At 47.9% G+C, this 17,409-nt stretch overlaps 2 protein-coding genes across 2 annotated transcripts; one reads left to right on the top strand and one right to left on the bottom strand.

Moving 5' to 3' along the window:
- Positions 1–5,488: 5,488 nt before the first annotated feature.
- Positions 5,489–7,179, bottom strand: LOC311010584 (P2Y purinoceptor 14-like). The gene is made up of 4 exons (XM_084005134.1): positions 7,154–7,179; positions 6,839–6,993; positions 6,437–6,696; positions 5,489–6,338 (listed from the first exon to the last, which is right to left on the bottom strand). The coding sequence occupies exons 2-4, from the start codon at positions 6,974–6,976 to the stop codon at positions 5,783–5,785; spliced, it is 954 nt and encodes a 317-aa protein (XP_083861260.1). The 5' UTR covers positions 6,977–6,993; positions 7,154–7,179; the 3' UTR covers positions 5,489–5,782.
- An 883-nt stretch (positions 7,180–8,062) lies between these two features.
- LOC311010857 (microfibril-associated glycoprotein 4-like) lies at positions 8,063–16,419 on the top strand. The gene is made up of 5 exons (XM_084005500.1): positions 8,063–8,178; positions 14,051–14,239; positions 14,891–14,987; positions 15,097–15,264; positions 16,029–16,419. Exons 1-5 carry the CDS (start codon positions 8,167–8,169, stop codon positions 16,298–16,300), a joined length of 738 nt encoding a protein of 245 aa, XP_083861626.1. The 5' UTR covers positions 8,063–8,166; the 3' UTR covers positions 16,301–16,419.
- Positions 16,420–17,409: the final 990 nt, after the last annotated feature.

The raw sequence follows: 17,409 nt of genomic DNA, 5'->3' as shown, positions 1-17,409 counted from the left end.
GGTAGGTAGGTAGGTAGGTAGGTAGGTAGGTAGGTACGTAGGTAGGTAGTAGGTACATACGTAGGTAGGTAGGTAGGTAGGTAGGTACATACGTAGGTAGGTAGGTAGGTAGGTAGGTACATATGTAGGTAGGTAGGTAGGTACATATGTAGGTAGGTAGGTACGTAGGTAGGTAGGTAGGTACATACGTAGGTAGGTAGGTACATACGTAGGTAGGTAGGTAGGTACATATGTAGGTAGGTAGGTAGGTACGTAGGTACGTAGGTAGGTAGGTACATACGTAGGTAGGTAGGTACATATGTAGGTAGGTAGGTACGTAGGTAGGTAGGTACATATGTAGGTAGGTAGGTACGTAGGTAGGTAGGTAGGTAGGTAGGTAGGTAGGTAGGTAGGTACGTAGGTACGTAGGTAGGTAGGTACATACGTAGGTAGGTAGGTAGGTAGGTAGGTAGGTACATACGTAGGTAGGTAGGTAGGTAGGTAGGTACATATGTAGGTAGGTAGGTAGGTAGGTACATATGTAGGTAGGTAGGTAGGTAGGTACGTAGGTAGGTAGGTAGGTACATACGTAGGTAGGTAGGTAGGTACGTAGGTACGTAGGTAGGTAGGTAGGTACATACGTAGGTAAGTAGGTAGATAGATAGGTAGGTAGGTAGGTAGATAGGTAGGTAGGTAGGTAGGTAGGTAGGTAGGTAGGTAGGTAGGTAGGTACATACGTAGGTAGGTAGGTAGGTACATACGTAGGTAGGTACATAGGTAGGTAGGTAGGTAGGTAGGTAGGTACGTAGGTAGGTAGGTAGGTAGGTAGGTAGGTAGGTAGGTAGGTAGGTAGGATGGTAGGTACGTAGGTAGGTACATACGTAGGTAGGTAGGTAGGTAGGTACATACGTAGGTAGGTACATAGGTAGGTAGGTAGGTAGGTAGGTAGGTAGGTAGGTAGGTAGGTAGGTAGGTAGGTAGGTACGTACGTAGGTAGGTAGGTAGGTAGGTAGGTAGGTACATACGTAGGTAGGTACATACGTAGGTAGGTACATAGGTAGGTAGGTAGGTAGGTAGGTAGGTAGGTAGGTAGGTAGGTAGGTACGTACGTAGGTAGGTAGGTAGGTACGTAGGTAGGTAGGTACATACGTAGGTAGGTAGGTAGGTAGAAAGATAGGTAGATACTTTATTGATCCCCTAGGAAGGCAATGAATTCCAACGACCATGTTCCGTATTTTGCTTATGTCTCATACGCTGCCTTTGTTTTAATACTATTTATCTATGTTTTAGACTTAGATGTTGCATTGTTGGCATTCTGTGGACAGTAAAAAAAGAATTTCATTGTACAGGGATGCCTTTGAATCTTGAATCTGTATACGGCATCACAAAATGACAAATTTGTGCAAAAATAAGTGAACATTTAAAAGGTAGTATTGACAATGACGCTAATTAAACATTCAACATTCAATTACAAATGTAGAATTCAAAACGGATGAATAAATGAGTAAAATAACAAAACGAGACAAGCATCAGATGTAACACAGTAAAATGACTCACCCTCACATGTTATACATAACATGTGTCCTTTCATTTCTGCTGACTAATGTTCTGAAAATACCACAGAATGTCACGTCGACTCCTTTTACCTTTCCTTTGCTTGATTTTTTTACAATAACGGATGCCGCTAAGAGTAAAAACCCAACTTCACTTTATGGTCCTCCGTGTTAAGTACTGGGGACAGACGTGAAAATGAATAATTGATTGTCATTATGCACACGACTGAAGTTTAAGTGGGCGGAAAGGAATCTGCTGCAGAGTGGAGATGATCTACTTTGTTGGGAGCGTTTAGCCCCGGACGCCGAGGTTTCCTTTCAAGCCACGTTATTGATTCTCTCGTTCTCCATCCTCGCTACCTTCCTCTTGTTCCCTTTCATCCTCTAATTTGATCTTCCTCCTTCCTCCCTCCCTCCCCGGGAGTCTCTCTTCTTCATTGAGATGCCGTCCCCCTTCCCCACATCCATCAGAGCATCGCCTCCCTCTCCCACTCCTCTTATCTCATTACTCTCTCTAATTAGCCCCAAACGAGCCCGTAGGAACCAATAACACGCCTTCGCTCATGCATATCAATGAGATTCTCTCTCTCACACACACCTGTATCGTCATGTTGGATTTATGTGTGTGTGTGTGTGTGTGTGTGTCCGCGCGTGTGTGTGTGTGTGTGCGTGCGTTCTTCACATTAGTCATTATGATATTTGCATTTGTGGCTACGGCCAAGAGTTTTGGCAGACTTTTCTTTGGTTGATTATGCAATGAAAGGAAGTGTGTGTGTGTGTGTGTGTGTGTGTGTGTGTGTGTGTGTGTGTGTGTGTGTGTGTGTGTGGGCGTGTGCACTTGTGTGGGCAGCTTGGATCTCAGTTGGGCACAGGAAATGCAATGTTTGGTCGGGAACAGATGATTGCGAGGCACACTGTCCCAGGCAGAACTCTGTAGCAGGAGGTGGCCAGTAAGCACACACACACACACACACACACACACACACACACACACACTCACACACGAAGCATGCACAACAAACAAACAAGTGCAAGTGCATTCATGCAGTCACGCCAAACGACTAGGAGAATATTTAACGTTTTTGCGAGAGGAAATCAAAGACTTGCACACCGATGGCCGTGGAGGTTTTTGGTCTTTATGGTTCCGAATGCATCGTTTGGACACAGTATATGTCAAACGCAGCGACTCACGCTCGTTTTTTAATTGGCTTCGGGGTCGAGTGGTGTGTCGAAACGTGGTGAGAGGGTTTATTAGTCAGCTGTGTGTGACTGAGATGAGAAGTAACCCAGGCACAGCTGCAAATGCAGCTAAACAAACACTCATCCATAAAAGATGAGTTCCTCTCCAACCACACACACACACACACACACACACACACACACACACACACACACCGCTATATCTATTAGTGTTTACCTGAGCTTATTGACTAATCTTTTTTGCAGGTTTTAATTCACCACCTCTCTGTGTACACAGGAAGTGGACAAACAAGGATCCTCGGTTCCACTTATTTTAAACCGGTATGGATCTGTGCACCTGCCTTTATTTCTGTCTTTTCCTGCCTCTCCCCTCCTTTCCTCCCCTCCTTTCCTCGCCTCCTCGGGCCTCAGTCCATCTGAGAGCCTCTCTGTGTTTTCCATCCTCGCCACTCAGCCACGGATCTGTGGCCGCGTAGGAAATGGGTTTATGCCGTCTCTCGCCGAGCCTCAGCTTAGCCTGTTTGCCGTTGTGTAATGAACTAACAGCTTTGCATATTATGACTGTGTGTGTGTGTGTGTGTGTGTGTGTGTGTGTGTGTGTGTGCAGGCAGGTCACGGAGAATCAATAGTATCTGTGCAGTGTGAAAGGAAACGAAACCCTCTCGTCTCCGTCTCGCGGCTTCATCTGCCTTTTTCATGTCATCATGTCTGTCCCCCCCCCCCCCCCCCCCCCCCCCCCCTCTCTCTCTCTCTCTCGTTTTACCTAAGTTACCCAGAAGCAAAGAGTGACTTGAAGGGCAGAGGGTGAGAACACAAATTAACCACAGAGAGCGAGAGAGAGAGAGAGGGCGAGGGCAACGGAGGGATAGACCATGTAAAAAGAGACGGGAGACGGAGATGGTCTCTGATATCGATCTGGTAATCCTCGTTGTGCTCTCTGCCGATTTTAATCTTCCTCCTCCACAACACGAGGAGACGCAGGGAAAGGGCGAGAGAGGAAAGGATGGAAAGGGAAGGAGAGAGAGAGAGAGAGAGAGAGAGTGAGAGACAGGCGAGGAGGAGCAGTGCCATCCAGTGGTGAAGAGGAGTGCTGCAGCCCTCTGATTGTTTCACTGATAAACATCTTCTCATGTGAGCCCATCTATCGGGTTAACGAAGGTAGCAGCTCGTTGGTTACCACGGCAACCAAATGCACAGTGGACACACGGTCCCGTCGACACGCTCTGACCTGGAGTCTGAAACACGTTTAGACACACACTTACCTTCTGGAAACGTCTTAGAGTAAATAATACACACTCCTTACACACTCTGGCCTAAATCACTCTTTATGTTTCCACGCCAAGCTTAAAGCTGCTATAATCAATCATGTTATATTGATAATGGGTGCGTTATTTGGCGTCTTTTAGCTCATTGTTTTGTTTTTAAACTAAGTGAGCAACTAACACGGTGGAACATTTAGCAGCTCGGGATTAAAAAAGGAGGAAATATTGAAAATGTTGCTGACGGCATAAACAAACAACCACCATGATGATCGCAGCACCTTTTATACGATGATACGTTGCCTTTGCAGCTTATTTTGGCCAAAACATGAAGAAGAATGAATGCAGGTTCAGTAATAATCATAACGTGCAGCCGTCGTCGGCTCTGCTGTTGTCGAGGCATTTTCAGGAGGTGCTGTTAGTCCTGCTGGTTGTGATGTCATGAAATTAACGACGGCTGATAGTATATATATTTATTTAATTTTTTATTTAATTTATTTATTTTTAAATGTTTTATTATATTATTTTATTTATTATTATTATTTTATTTATTTTATTTATTTTATTTATTTTATTTATTTTATTTTATTTCACATTTTAAACTTTATTTTATTATTGGCTTGTTTTAATGTTTTTTTTTTTTCTCCAATGCTTTTAATGTTTTATGTAAAGCACTATGAATTGCCCTGTTGTTGCCTTGCCTTGAATTCCATTAAACTGCTTTGATTTCGGGCTCAAAACTAAGCATGATTTTATGTAAATGATACAGAAATCATTATTTGTAAGTGCTGGATCGATTCAAATTGAACTAAAATTAAATATATGTTATATGCATTGATATCCAAAATCTTGTGGAAAGCCGTCCTAGAAGAGTGGAGGATGTTCTAGCAGCATTTTAGTACTCTCTCTCTCTCTCTCACCACTATATCTCTCCTGTTTTCCCTCCAGCCACATCGTGAAGACCTCAAAAGCCATTCATTAACATGGATTATATGTCGACAGGAACGGAACCTGGCAGGAAATCAGCAGCTTTGCCTCTCTCTCTCTCTCTCTCTCTCTCTCTCTGTGTGTGTGTGTCTCTCTCTCTCTTCCTCTGAGCCAAATGCACCACCGACACAAAGATTGAGATAAAAAAAGAAAAGAAAGAAGGATGGAGAGAGAAGACAGAGACATATAATACCAGAACAGAAGAAAGATTCGACTGTCATCGGCCTTTCTGGGTCCATCATTCAGCGACTCAGCGTTTGAGTTTTGCCTTCTGTTTTTTAGCTGAGTCATCAATTACTGTGTCGTTAGGAGTCGAGCAGCTCCTCTTATGGGGAGATCAGAGGAGAGGACAGGTTGCTCCTTCAGAGGAGGCGTTAAAGTAACAATAACAGCTCTTCTATTATAATGGAACAGCCAATGACTTTAATATGCAGGCTTTATTAAAACAATTCATTCAAAACACAATTTGCAATTATCACAGTTTTCATTACTTGTTTATTAAATTGTGTGCCATTTTTTTAATTCAAATTTTAATTATATTTGTTTATAACATAATGAGCAGTTCATTTGTTTTGCATTATTAGTGTGTATTAAAAATATCTTTTACTTTTAATAGTTTTTAATTCTATGGGTAGTCATGTTTTTCTTTTAATTGGTTTTGTATTATTAATTTGTTGTATTAAAATATATTTTCACAGTGATGTGAAGTATCATGTGCAGTTACTGAATTGCATGTGTTCCCTTTATAATGGGTAAGTATTTATGGAGTGGTCTGTTCTAATTGCATGTTTTATTTAATGAGAGTTATGTGATCATGCGTTCCTCAGCTGGGCCCTGAAGCCCCAAGATGAGCGGGTCCAGGCACACGTTGAGGACCGACATCAGGATGCCGACCTCCAGGACGTAGAAGCTCCACGAGCAGCTCGGCAGGAACGCTTTGGGGAGGCGAAGCAGGTGGTACGGCACGAAGCAGACGCAGAAGACGCCCACCAGCACCAGCATGTTCCGCCGAGACTCGGCCAGCTTGGTGGAGACGGAGGAGGCCGGCTGCCTCCGCTGCGCCAGCGACACCCTCCGGGAGGTGGCGTGGTAGAAGAAGAGCAGGGCGGCGAGGACCGACAGGAAGATGGCGAGGCAGCAGGTGTGTATGATCTTGAAGAGCAAGATGAGCTGGCCGCTGTGGAGGTCTTGACACATCACGGGGACGGAGGCTTGGGGGGGTTTCTGGGTCCGGTACGCCACGATGACGAAGGCGGCGCTCACGGTCAGGAGGAGAACCCAGGTTACCGCGGTGATGGTGTGAGCGGTGCGCACCGACTGCAGCATGTGCTTTCCTGAAGGATGGACCACCTTCAGATACCTGGAGAGGAGAGGCGGCCAGGTAACCTCTATGGAACGTGAGTGTGTCTTCTTCTACTACTTAAATCACAGCAGTTTTGTGGAGACTCAAAGGCCTACCTGTTGGCGGCGATGTAGCCCATGAACAGGATGCTGGCGTACATGTTGAGGAAGAGGACGGAGGCACCGAAGTTGCAGTTGACGGAGCGGACGGCGATGTTGCTGCCGGCGTAGTGGGCGATGCGGATTGGGAGGCAGAGGCAGAGCAGGAAGTCGGCGGCCGCCAGGTTCTTCAGGTAGATCTCCATGCTGCCGGACGCTTTCTGCTGAGCTCGGCAGAAGTAAAACCTCACGACGAAGCCGTTGAGGAGGAGACCCACCTGGAGAGACAATGGCACATTTATATCAAAACATTTATAGAATCTATCTGAGAGCATAGATTAGTTAGAAAAAGAAACATTTGGACCTGAAAATAATTGAGGAAATCATGAACTTCGTCTTGAAAGTGATGTGGAAACTCACCAGGAACAAGAGAGCGTAGACGAGCATGAAGAAGAGCAAGACTGAGCCGTCCACAGGATGGCAGGTGGACGAGCCGTTCACGGCCCGGTGTGTAACCCACAAGGGGTTAAAGGTCACCTCTTCTGCTCCATCACTCATCGTTTCCCCTGGTTGCTCTGTAAATACACAAAAACACCCTCCGTATCATATTTATCCTACTTAACGTTCAGCTGACCGTACGATTATAAACATGAATACTTTTATCAGCATCAGTTGGTCGTAATTCTACATTTCAGCGTGGAAACAGTAAAAGTACAACAAAGAGAGATGAAATACCTGCAGCAGCTACCTGTCAGCGCGGATGTCTAATAGAAATACTTCCGTCTATACGCTGCAGAACACGACGTGGTGGTGAAGGTTCTCATAAGGCAGCATCACGACCACAAACATCTACTTCCTGTCTCGTTGCGCTGAACAGGCCACATTCACCGCTGAAGACCCGTTCTAGTCTCAAAGGACGGCAACGGCGGCCCCAGAAGAAATATTCTCATGACCTCGTGATCCCTCGTCTGTGCTTCTCTTCTATCGATCCATTTTCTGCCCACAGCCCATCGTTACTCGGGGTCACGCCGGAGGTCACGGTACAGCAGAGTCACATCATCACCAAAAAGACTCGATACAGAGGTCAGTGATACGAGGTCCGGCAGGATCCAGCAGGGCTTGGCAGGATCCTGCCGGATCTGGATTGCACCAGAGTTTGGTAAACCCGGGTACCACCTCCAGACAAGTACGGGGTTTCCCACACGGGTCAGGGTCTGCAGCAGGGAGCTTTAAATTCAGTTTGGAATTTCCGACTGATTCCTTCTGAGATTCTTTGGCAGATGCTCGTAAAAACGTCTTGTTTTGCTTTTAAATTGTTAATGAGTATCTTTATAAGTAAATACTCCCAAATACTGAGTCATGAGTCCAAACTCCACCCATGCTGCTCCCCCCCAAAAAAGTTTTCAGAATTTTACTACTACGTCTTTAAAAATATTGGCTCTAGTTTTATCACCTTCTCGACCGTGTCAGGAATATAATTCTCTATTAAAATGTTTGTTTTCTTTCTTTCTAGGCCTAAAAGTGAAATTCTAAATGATTGACTGTAAATGTTAAAACAATGGCTTTCTGGATTGTAATTGTAGAAACTCCACATTCCCCCAAACAATGAAGCAACACGTTGAGCTCAGCGTCCGTCGGTGAGTCATAATGAGAAGCCCTCCATGTAAACAGAGCTTATCAGGGTCACATGGTCTCCTATCAGCCTGCTTTAAAAGGCCTTATTCCCACCCAGACCTCCATCAGCAGGGATGAGGACGCAGGTAAGAGCAGAACACACACTCAACCTTTAAACTAAAGGATTTTATTTCATAATGTCTTCATCCTTTTAGAAAACAATTATAGAGTATTATCAAATGCCTCATTCTTATCATACAAGCTTATAATTAAGAATGTATGATATTGTATTAGTTGTAATAGTAGTAGATAGTACCGTCTACAGGAGGAGCTATGTATTCATATTTAGAAAACCAGAACAGCACAGATGAGAGAAGATCTCACAATTTCATTTTCAATCTCATCAACAGTCATAAGTTTCTATTCTGAGGTCTAAAGGCAGGGAGTTCAAGTGTTTCTACCTAAACCGTTTAACAACGTAACTCCACTGTTGTTAAATGAATCGATGAAATATCAGATTAATCCCATTTCAAACTGAAATACTAACATATAATGCGTATCTGTTGGCGGTTCATGTCATCGAGGGTCGGACCGTGAAGGAAACGTTACACATTAACAGGCCTCGGCCTCCACATGTTCTCTGAACTCACTGAGACACAAACAGCAGAGTGGGTTTAAATCAAATATCAGGACGCTGAATGAAACACACCGGGGGAGAGACGTGGCTGGGTGTTGTGTTACTGTTGGAAGATGAATAAATTCTATTAATTATTATTATTATAACGACCTCTGAGACTCCTAATAAACACAAACATCCAGTGGGAAGATCTCAGACTCGCTCAGCTGGGAAAACCGTTGTTTGCTTCCAGTGATGCAACTCAGGAGTTTTTCTGGAGCGAACGCGATGCACGAGTTTATTAACACTTCTCAATCATAATCTTTGATATTAGCGTCGGATCAATCGCTCTGTCGAGTTCTCTTCTAGACTGTGGAGGCATTGGTGCTCCTGTTTGTATCGGTGATCTTTATTATCATTCTTTTTATTTGCATGAACTGTACAATATATATCAATCAATATATTTTGTATATATTGTGCTATTTTTCTAATTTACTATGGACCTTCCATTGTGTCCTGATAAAGTTTATTATTATTATTTTTATTATTATTAATTATTATTATTATCATTATGAATTACTATTTTATTACTATTATTTATTATTATTATTCATTATTATTATCATTATATTGCTTATATATTATTGTTATTAATTATTATAATTTATTAAATATGATCATTCTTTATTATTATCGTTATTAATTATTATACTTATTTATTATTACTATTAATTCTTATTACCAAAACAGTTCACTCAAGCAGCACAATAAACACATTTTATTACCATTAAACTGTCCCGTGTGTTAACGTGCACGGGATCAAGTCATTGAGAGAGTGTGTGTGTGTGTGTGTGTGTGTGTGTGTGTGTGTGTGTGTGTGTGTGTGTGTGTGTGTGTGTGTGTGTGTGTGTGTGTGTGTGTGTGTCCATCCCAGAGAATAAAAATAAGACACTGATGTTTACTTTTTTACCTATTAAATTCGGCATCAATAATTCAATTCCATTCAGATGTTTAATATGTGGCTGGAGGGAAGAAAGTGATATCCCAAATAAAATAAAAGCACATCTTGTCAGGGTTTTGGGCTAGGAAGCAGGAGGTGAGGACCCAAATGCAGTGAAAAGGTTTTATTTCAATAACAAACTAAATACAAAACCAAAAACTAAGACTAAAACAAAGTATCAAACAAGGAAACCACAAGGGCAAAAACGGTCATGAACGAAACACTTACAAAACAGGAACCAAAACACAAAAGGACACGGGAGGCAGAAACGAACAAATCCAGGGACGAGACGTGGGGCAGCAGACAGAGTGACATACAGCGACAACGACAGACGACAACGATCCGACAAGAGACAGGGGAAACACACAGACTATATACACAGGGAGGCAGGGAGCTGACGAGGGACAGGTGAAACACATCAGGGCAGGCATGGTAATCAACACGAGAGGGAGGGGGAGTCAAGACAGCGGAAACAACAAGGACCAGGAAGTACGAGACAGGGAATCACACCAAGGGCAAAATTACAAAATAAACCAGAGAATCAAAATCAAGACAACACAGATCAAAACAAACACAGATCATGACAGTACCCCCCCCTCAAGGGACGGATCCCAGACGTCCCCAAGGTTCATGATACGTAGGGCGGGTGGAGGGGGCCAGGAGGAGGGGTTCAGGATACGTAGGGTGGGTGGAGGGGGTCTGGGGGCAGGGCTCAGGAGGCCGGGCATGAGGGCGACCTAGCGGGCGGGACCGCTGAGGAGGCCGGGCATGAGGGCGACCTAGCGGGCGGGACCGCTCAGGAGGCCGGGCATGAGGGCGACCTAGCGGGCGGGGCCGCTCAGGAGGCCGGGCATGAGGACGACCTAGCTGACGTGGCCGCTCAGGAAGGCGGCGTGGGGCAGGCGTAGGACGACCACCGGTCGGAACAGGAACGAGTGACGAGCGGACCTCCCGAAGGCTGCGTGGAGCAGGCGTGGGACGGCCCCCCGTCGGAAAAGGAACGGGTGACGAGCGGACCTCCCGAAGGCTGCGTGGAGCAGGCGTGGGACGGCCCCCCGTCGGAACAGGAACGGGTGACGAGCGGACCTCCCGAAGGCTGCGTGGAGCAGGCGTGGGACGGCCCCCCGTCGGAACAGGAACGGGTGACGAGCGGACCTCCCGAAGGCTGCGTGGAGCAGGCGTGGGACGGCCCCCCGTCGGAACAGGAACTGGTGACGAGCGGACCTCCCGAAGGCTGCGTGGAGCAGGCGTGGGACGGCCCCCCGTCGGAACAGGAACGGGTGACGAGCGGACCTCCCGAAGGCTGCGTGGAGCAGGCGTGGGACGGCCCCCCGTCGGAACAGGAACGGGTGACGAGCGGACCTCCCGAAGGCTGCGTGGAGCAGGCGTGGGACGGCCCCCCGTCGGAACAGGAACTGGTGACGAGCGGACCTCCCGAAGGCTGCGTGGAGCAGGCGTGGGACGGCCCCCCGTCGGAACAGGAACTGGTGACGAGCGGACCTCCCGAAGGCTGCGTGGAGCAGGCGTGGGGCGGCCCCCCGTCGGAACAGGAACGGGTGACGAGCGGACCTCCCGAAGGCTGCGTGGAGCAGGCGTGGGACGGCCCCCCGTCGGAAAAGGAACGGGTGACGAGCGGACCTCCCGAAGGCTGCGTGGAGCAGGCGTGGGACGGCCCCCCGTCGGAACAGGAACGGGTGACGAGCGGACCTCCCGAAGGCTGCGTGGAGCAGGCGTGGGACGGCCCCCCGTCGGAACAGGAACGGGTGACGAGCGGACCTCCCGAAGGCTGCGTGGAGCAGGCGTGGGACGGCCCCCCGTCGGAACAGGAACGGGTGACGAGCGGACCTCCCGAAGGCTGCGTGGAGCAGGCGTGGGACGGCCCCCCGTCGGAACAGGAACTGGTGACGAGCGGACCTCCCGAAGGCTGCGTGGAGCAGGCGTGGGACGGCCCCCCGTCGGAACAGGAACGGGTGACGAGCGGACCTCCCGAAGGCTGCGTGGAGCAGGCGTGGGACGGCCCCCCGTCGGAACAGGAACGGGTGACGAGCGGACCTCCCGAAGGCTGCGTGGAGCAGGCGTGGGACGGCCCCCCGTCGGAACAGGAACTGGTGACGAGCGGACCTCCCGAAGGCTGCGTGGAGCAGGCGTGGGACGGCCCCCCGTCGGAACAGGAACTGGTGACGAGCGGACCTCCCGAAGGCTGCGTGGAGCAGGCGTGGGGCGGCCCCCCGTCGGAACAGGAACGGGTGACGAGCGGACCTCCCGAAGGCTGCGTGGAGCAGGCGTGGGACGGCCCCCCGTCGGAAAAGGAACGGGTGACGAGCGGACCTCCCGAAGGCTGCGTGGAGCAGGCGTGGGACGGCCCCCCGTCGGAACAGGAACGGGTGACGAGCGGACCTCCCGAAGGCTGCGTGGAGCAGGCGTGGGACGGCCCCCCGTCGGAACAGGAACGGGTGACGAGCGGACCTCCCGAAGGCTGCGTGGAGCAGGCGTGGGACGGCCCCCCGTCGGAACAGGAACTGGTGACGAGCGGACCTCCCGAAGGCTGCGTGGAGCAGGCGTGGGACGGCCCCCCGTCGGAACAGGAACGGGTGACGAGCGGACCTCCCGAAGGCTGCGTGGAGCAGGCGTGGGACGGCCCCCCGTCGGAACAGGAACGGGTGACGAGCGGACCTCCCGAAGGCTGCGTGGAGCAGGCGTGGGACGGCCCCCCGTCGGAACAGGAACTGGTGACGAGCGGACCTCCCGAAGGCTGCGTGGAGCAGGCGTGGGACGGCCCCCCGTCGGAACAGGAACTGGTGACGAGCGGACCTCCCGAAGGCTGCGTGGAGCAGGCGTGGGGCGGCCCCCCGTCGGAACAGGAACGGGTGACGAGCGGACCTCCCGAAGGCTGCGTGGAGCAGGCGTCGGACGGACCCCCGTTGGAACAGGAACGGGTGACAGGCGAACCCCCAATAGGCTGCAAGGAGCAGGTGTGGGATGGTCCCCTGTCTGGGCTGGTGCCGGACGATCCTCCGCCGGGACTGGTGACGGACGGGCCGCCGACTGAAGACCACTGGAGAGTGTCGACCGGGCCGCCGACTGAAGACCACTGGAGAGTGTCGACCGGACCGCCGACTGAAGACCACTGGCAGGTGTCGACCGGACCGCCGACTGAAGACCACTGGCAGGTGTCGACCGGACCGCCGACTGAAGGCCAGTGACCGAGGCGTGGGCTGGATGCTTGGCTGTGGCTAAGGCCTGGGCTAGGAGCATGGCCGGGCGAGCCTCCGCTGGAACTGGTGACGGACAGGCCCCCAACAGAACCGATGTGAGCAGCATCGGGGGGGCTCGCTTCCTCGTGCCGCACCTCCTCCTTGAGGTCGGCAACCGACGAGCCAACTGCCGGTCAGCCAGCTGGACGCTCCTTGGCCCTCCCAGGGCCAGACGAGTACCCCAAAACGGGTTCGGGCAGGAGCTCGGAAGCTGTGCGGTGGCTGAGACATGATCCGGTGGCATGACTGTGACTGCGGCATGAGCTGCTAGCATGGCTGTGGCTGTGGCTGGGGCCTTGGCTGGTTGCGTGGCTTCAAAAAAAGGTTTGCTTGCAGCAATTTGGCGAGCCCTACTAGCAGGATTTGTCATAAAATCCACATACCATGTATGGTCTTGAGTCCATCGACCGCTGGGTCCTCTTGTGGTCGGATCATTCTGTCAGGGTTTTGGGCTAGGAAGCAGGAGGTGAGGACCCAAATGCAGTGAAAAGGTTTTATTTCAATAACAAACTAAATACAAAACCAAAAACTAAGACTAAAACAAAGTATCAAACAAGGAAACCACAAGGGCAAAAACGGTCATGAACGAAACACTTACAAAACAGGAACCAAAACACAAAAGGACACGGGAGGCAGAAACGAACAAATCCAGGGACGAGACGTGGGGCAGCAGACAGAGTGACATACAGCGACAACGACAGACGACAACGATCCGACAAGAGACAGGGGAAACACACAGACTATATACACAGGGAGGCAGGGAGCTGACGAGGGACAGGTGAAACACATCAGGGCAGGCATGGTAATCAACACGAGAGGGAGGGGGAGTCAAGACAGCGGAAACAACAAGGACCAGGAAGTACGAGACAGGGAATCACACCAAGGGCAAAATTACAAAATAAACCAGAGAATCAAAATCAAGACAACACAGATCAAAACAAACACAGATCATGACACATCTGACTGACTGGATGGTAAATAAAGACTGTTATTGACTTGGCACACATTATTTCATGACTCTGCTTTTGTTTTTTACACAATAGTCTGATTATGAAAACAGATGATACAACACAGGACAAACATGGATTTCTGTCTTCATTAAAACACTAATTATTATGTTTCTCTTCATCTTCCTCTGTTGCGTCCAGGTTTTATCCGTAGCCGTGCTGCTTCTCGCCGTTTGCCGCAGCTCCCAGTTTCAGCTGCCCGTCGACTGTGATGACATATATCGCCATGACAACACCAGCGCCACTGGCGTGTACGCCATCTACCCGGGAGGTCCCACCTCGCCGCTGCACGTCCACTGTGACATGGACACCGACGGGGGCAGATGGACCGTCAGTACACCTCCGTTCTAGATCGCACATGTCGGGGGTCATTGAATGGGTCCCTCGGGTGACCTTAGACTACCCTGGTTAGATTTGTGTTATCTGGACTTGAGACTAGACTTTGGCTGGGTGATTGTTGTATAACTATGTTATAATGTGGAGCGTTTAGGAGTCTCTCAGTCTGCTGGTTCAACAGCTGATACTGTCTCTCTCTCTCCGGCTGCAGGGTGAACAGGCTGGGGCGGGTTTTGTCTTTTTAACATCCTTTGGGCTCTTCGCGGGCACCTCTTGTCACCAATAATGTTCCTGGGTGGTTTCAGTCAGCCGCCTGTCCTGCAACGTCAGGAACGTGGCTTTATTTCCATATTTGATCATCTAGTAGGCCTGTGCATTGACGGGACTTAAGGAACAGCTCACATATCACAGATCTAAAAAGTGTTAAAAGACTTACAGCTCAGATCCTCTTATGAAGTCGTGACTTGACTCCTTAGTCTTCACTTTTCTCTCAAGCCCAAGAAACATTTTTAAGTCCCTTTAACCCTTTAACCCACTGCATCGCTTTTTTAACATAAGGTGCTGCCATCTGTAACCGCGGCAACCAGGTAGCAGACAACCAGACGACTCCTAACCTCTCTCTCTTCCTCCCGTTGGACCTCTCAGGTATTCCAGAGGAGGGTCGACGGGACCGAGAACTTCTACAGACCCTGGCAGCACTACAAGGCCGGCTTTGGGAACGCGGCTGGAGAATACTGGCTCGGTGAGTCCATCTTAATCTTATTGTTTCTGTGTGAGGCCAGATATGACTTTAGATGAGGAGGCTGAGCGAGAGGCGGGGACGTGAAGCAGGTGTTGGTGCTCCTTCTCAGGCCTGGAGAACATCTTCCTGCTGGCCGCGAGGAAGAAGAACGAGCTGCGCGTCGACATGGAGGACTGGGAGGGAGCGAAGGCGTCGGCCCACTACTCCTCCTTCTCCCTGGACACCGAGAGCGCCGGCTATCAGCTTCACGTGGACGGCTTCACCGGCGGAGCGGCAGGTGAGGGCCGAGTCTGGGGGTCAAAGGTCGAGGTAACTCGAGCACTATGCTGACGTAACCCACAAACTCCCAGTACTTTTCAGATTACAGTGAAAACCATGTATGTCCAGAAGATTTCCTTTAAAGGATTTAACCCTCCTGTTCAACATTCAATGTCTCTGAATAAGAATAAAAGGGTTAACGTTACTTTTTTCTGCTTGATATTCAGTGACTTTTCCCTAATTTAATGGGGGGTCAAAGAGGTAAAATTAACATGTTTTCAATTGTCCTGTACACACTTTGGACACATTTACATCTATTTATTTATTTATTCGATAGTCACATAATACGTATTGTGGCTGTGGGTTATGTTTTATTTAATGGGTTGTCAACAAAGAAAACACAAAGTACCTGAAGCATAAACCTCAGCAACAATTTTGATTTGAAGTATTTTCTGAAGGTTTTAAATAACAGATGTTAAATTTGAGGGTAACAAGAGGGTTAAGCACCTTTGTTTAAACAGTATATTTCAACATTTCCATCTGAAATATATACATTAAATACAGTAATAGTAATAATATTTAATTTGTAAGGCACTTTTCATCGTTAAAAACAATCCCAAAGTGCTACAGTTTAAAAACAAGAGCACAAAGTTTAGTAAAATATTAAAGGCCCATTCAGTACATGTGTGCCGACTGTACTTCAGCATTAAAGTAGGCCTGAGTCACTAATATGAAGCCCAGCAGCAGCAGGAGAAGAGTTCATCAGCTTCCCTTGGTTTCTAGGCAACAGTCTGACAGAACACAACAACATGAAGTTCACCACGTTTGACAAGGATCAGGACATCTGGGACAAAAACTGTGCTCAGCATTATCTGGGCGGGTTCTGGTACAGTAACTGCCACTGGGCCAACCCCAACGGCGTGTACGCCCCCCGCGGCGCCATCGCATACACAAGCGTCCACGTCATTTGGCAATCGTGGATGGGCTCGAACTACCCCCTCAAAGCCATCGCCATGAAGATCAGATCGGTCGCCAAGTGTACGTGTGCAGATTAACATGTATGTTTGTTTATACAGCTTCATCTGCTGTGTTTACGGAATTCAATATCCACAATATGTTTAGATCAATGAATGTGAAAGGTCAGCTTTCCTTATTCATGTATTCATTAGAATAAAAAATACTATCTGTTTGAATCTCCTTTGTTACCTGATGCCTTTTTTTACTTTACCTTACCATAGTACCTTATGTAAATAAACCTTACGGTTATACTGTATTATTATTATTATAATTATCATTATTATTATTATTATTATTGTTAATGCTCATACCAAAATGTAATTTAAAAAAAACAAAACAATTCAAAGTCTTGAATGGGAAATTTTACTTAACTGAAAGTATGAAACTATAATCTGAAAAAAAAAAAAAAAAAAAAAATATATATATATATATAACTGTTGTAATAGTATATAATATATAATTGGATTATTATTCCTCATACATTCATATAAAAGCAGGATTTTACTCTTGAAGATGGAGCTAACTGAACTATTAACTAATGACTATTATTATTATGGATACTGATTATTTATTTACAACTGCACAATCCAATACTCAACATTATTTTGTAGATATTATTATTTTTATATGTATTATAGTGTGTCCTAATTAATTTGTTGAATGCACGATAAAAAACTGCGATAGACTGGCGTCCTGTCCAGGGTGTACCCTGCCTTCGCCCAATGACAGCTGGGATCGGCTCCAGCCCCCCCGCGACCCTGAATACTGGATAAGCGGTAGAAAATGGATGGATGGATGGATGGATGGATGGCACGATAAAAAAATAAAGATTGCGGACATGTTTTCAACACACGGTGTCGCTCTCGAGTTGCGCAGCCGCACTTTGCAAAGGTGTGGTCTGAACAGGTAAGCTGACGTCACCTCCGGAGCCTCCACCGGGTGCACCTATACTATGTAATATACCGATACTGTTATAGTATTCCAAATAGTCGTGTTGTTTTTATTATTATTTGTATTTGTACATGTTAGTCCCGGACGGTTATTCCCCACTCAGCACATTTGACCTCGGAAAAATTATTTAAAAAATATTAAAAATGATAAAATATTATATCTTTAATGACGACCATGGTGTGTGTGAGAGGAGACG

Source organism: Eutrigla gurnardus, assembly GCF_963514095.1.
Source record: "Eutrigla gurnardus genome assembly, chromosome: 3".
Taxonomy (NCBI): domain Eukaryota; kingdom Metazoa; phylum Chordata; class Actinopteri; order Perciformes; family Triglidae; genus Eutrigla; species Eutrigla gurnardus.
This window is presented reverse-complemented; position numbering and strand designations above follow the sequence as displayed.

What these genes read in the sequence shown, in the direction of transcription:
- LOC311010584 (XM_084005134.1), bottom strand. Translation starts at nt 6,976, where the DNA reads ATGAGTGATGGAGCAGAAGAGGTGACCTTTAACCCCTTGTGGGTTACA. An exon ending in TCTACGCTCTCTTGTTCCTG is followed by an intron (nt 6,697 to 6,838) that starts GTGAGTTTCCAC and finishes TTGTCTCTCCAG; the next exon opens with GTGGGTCTCCTCCTCAACGG. An exon ending in GGCTACATCGCCGCCAACAG is followed by an intron (nt 6,339 to 6,436) that starts GTAGGCCTTTGA and finishes TCTCCTCTCCAG; the next exon opens with GTATCTGAAGGTGGTCCATC.
- LOC311010857 (XM_084005500.1), top strand. An exon ending in CCGACGGGGGCAGATGGACC is followed by an intron (nt 14,240 to 14,890) that starts GTCAGTACACCT and finishes TGGACCTCTCAG; the next exon opens with GTATTCCAGAGGAGGGTCGA. An exon ending in CTTCACCGGCGGAGCGGCAG is followed by an intron (nt 15,265 to 16,028) that starts GTGAGGGCCGAG and finishes CTTGGTTTCTAG; the next exon opens with GCAACAGTCTGACAGAACAC.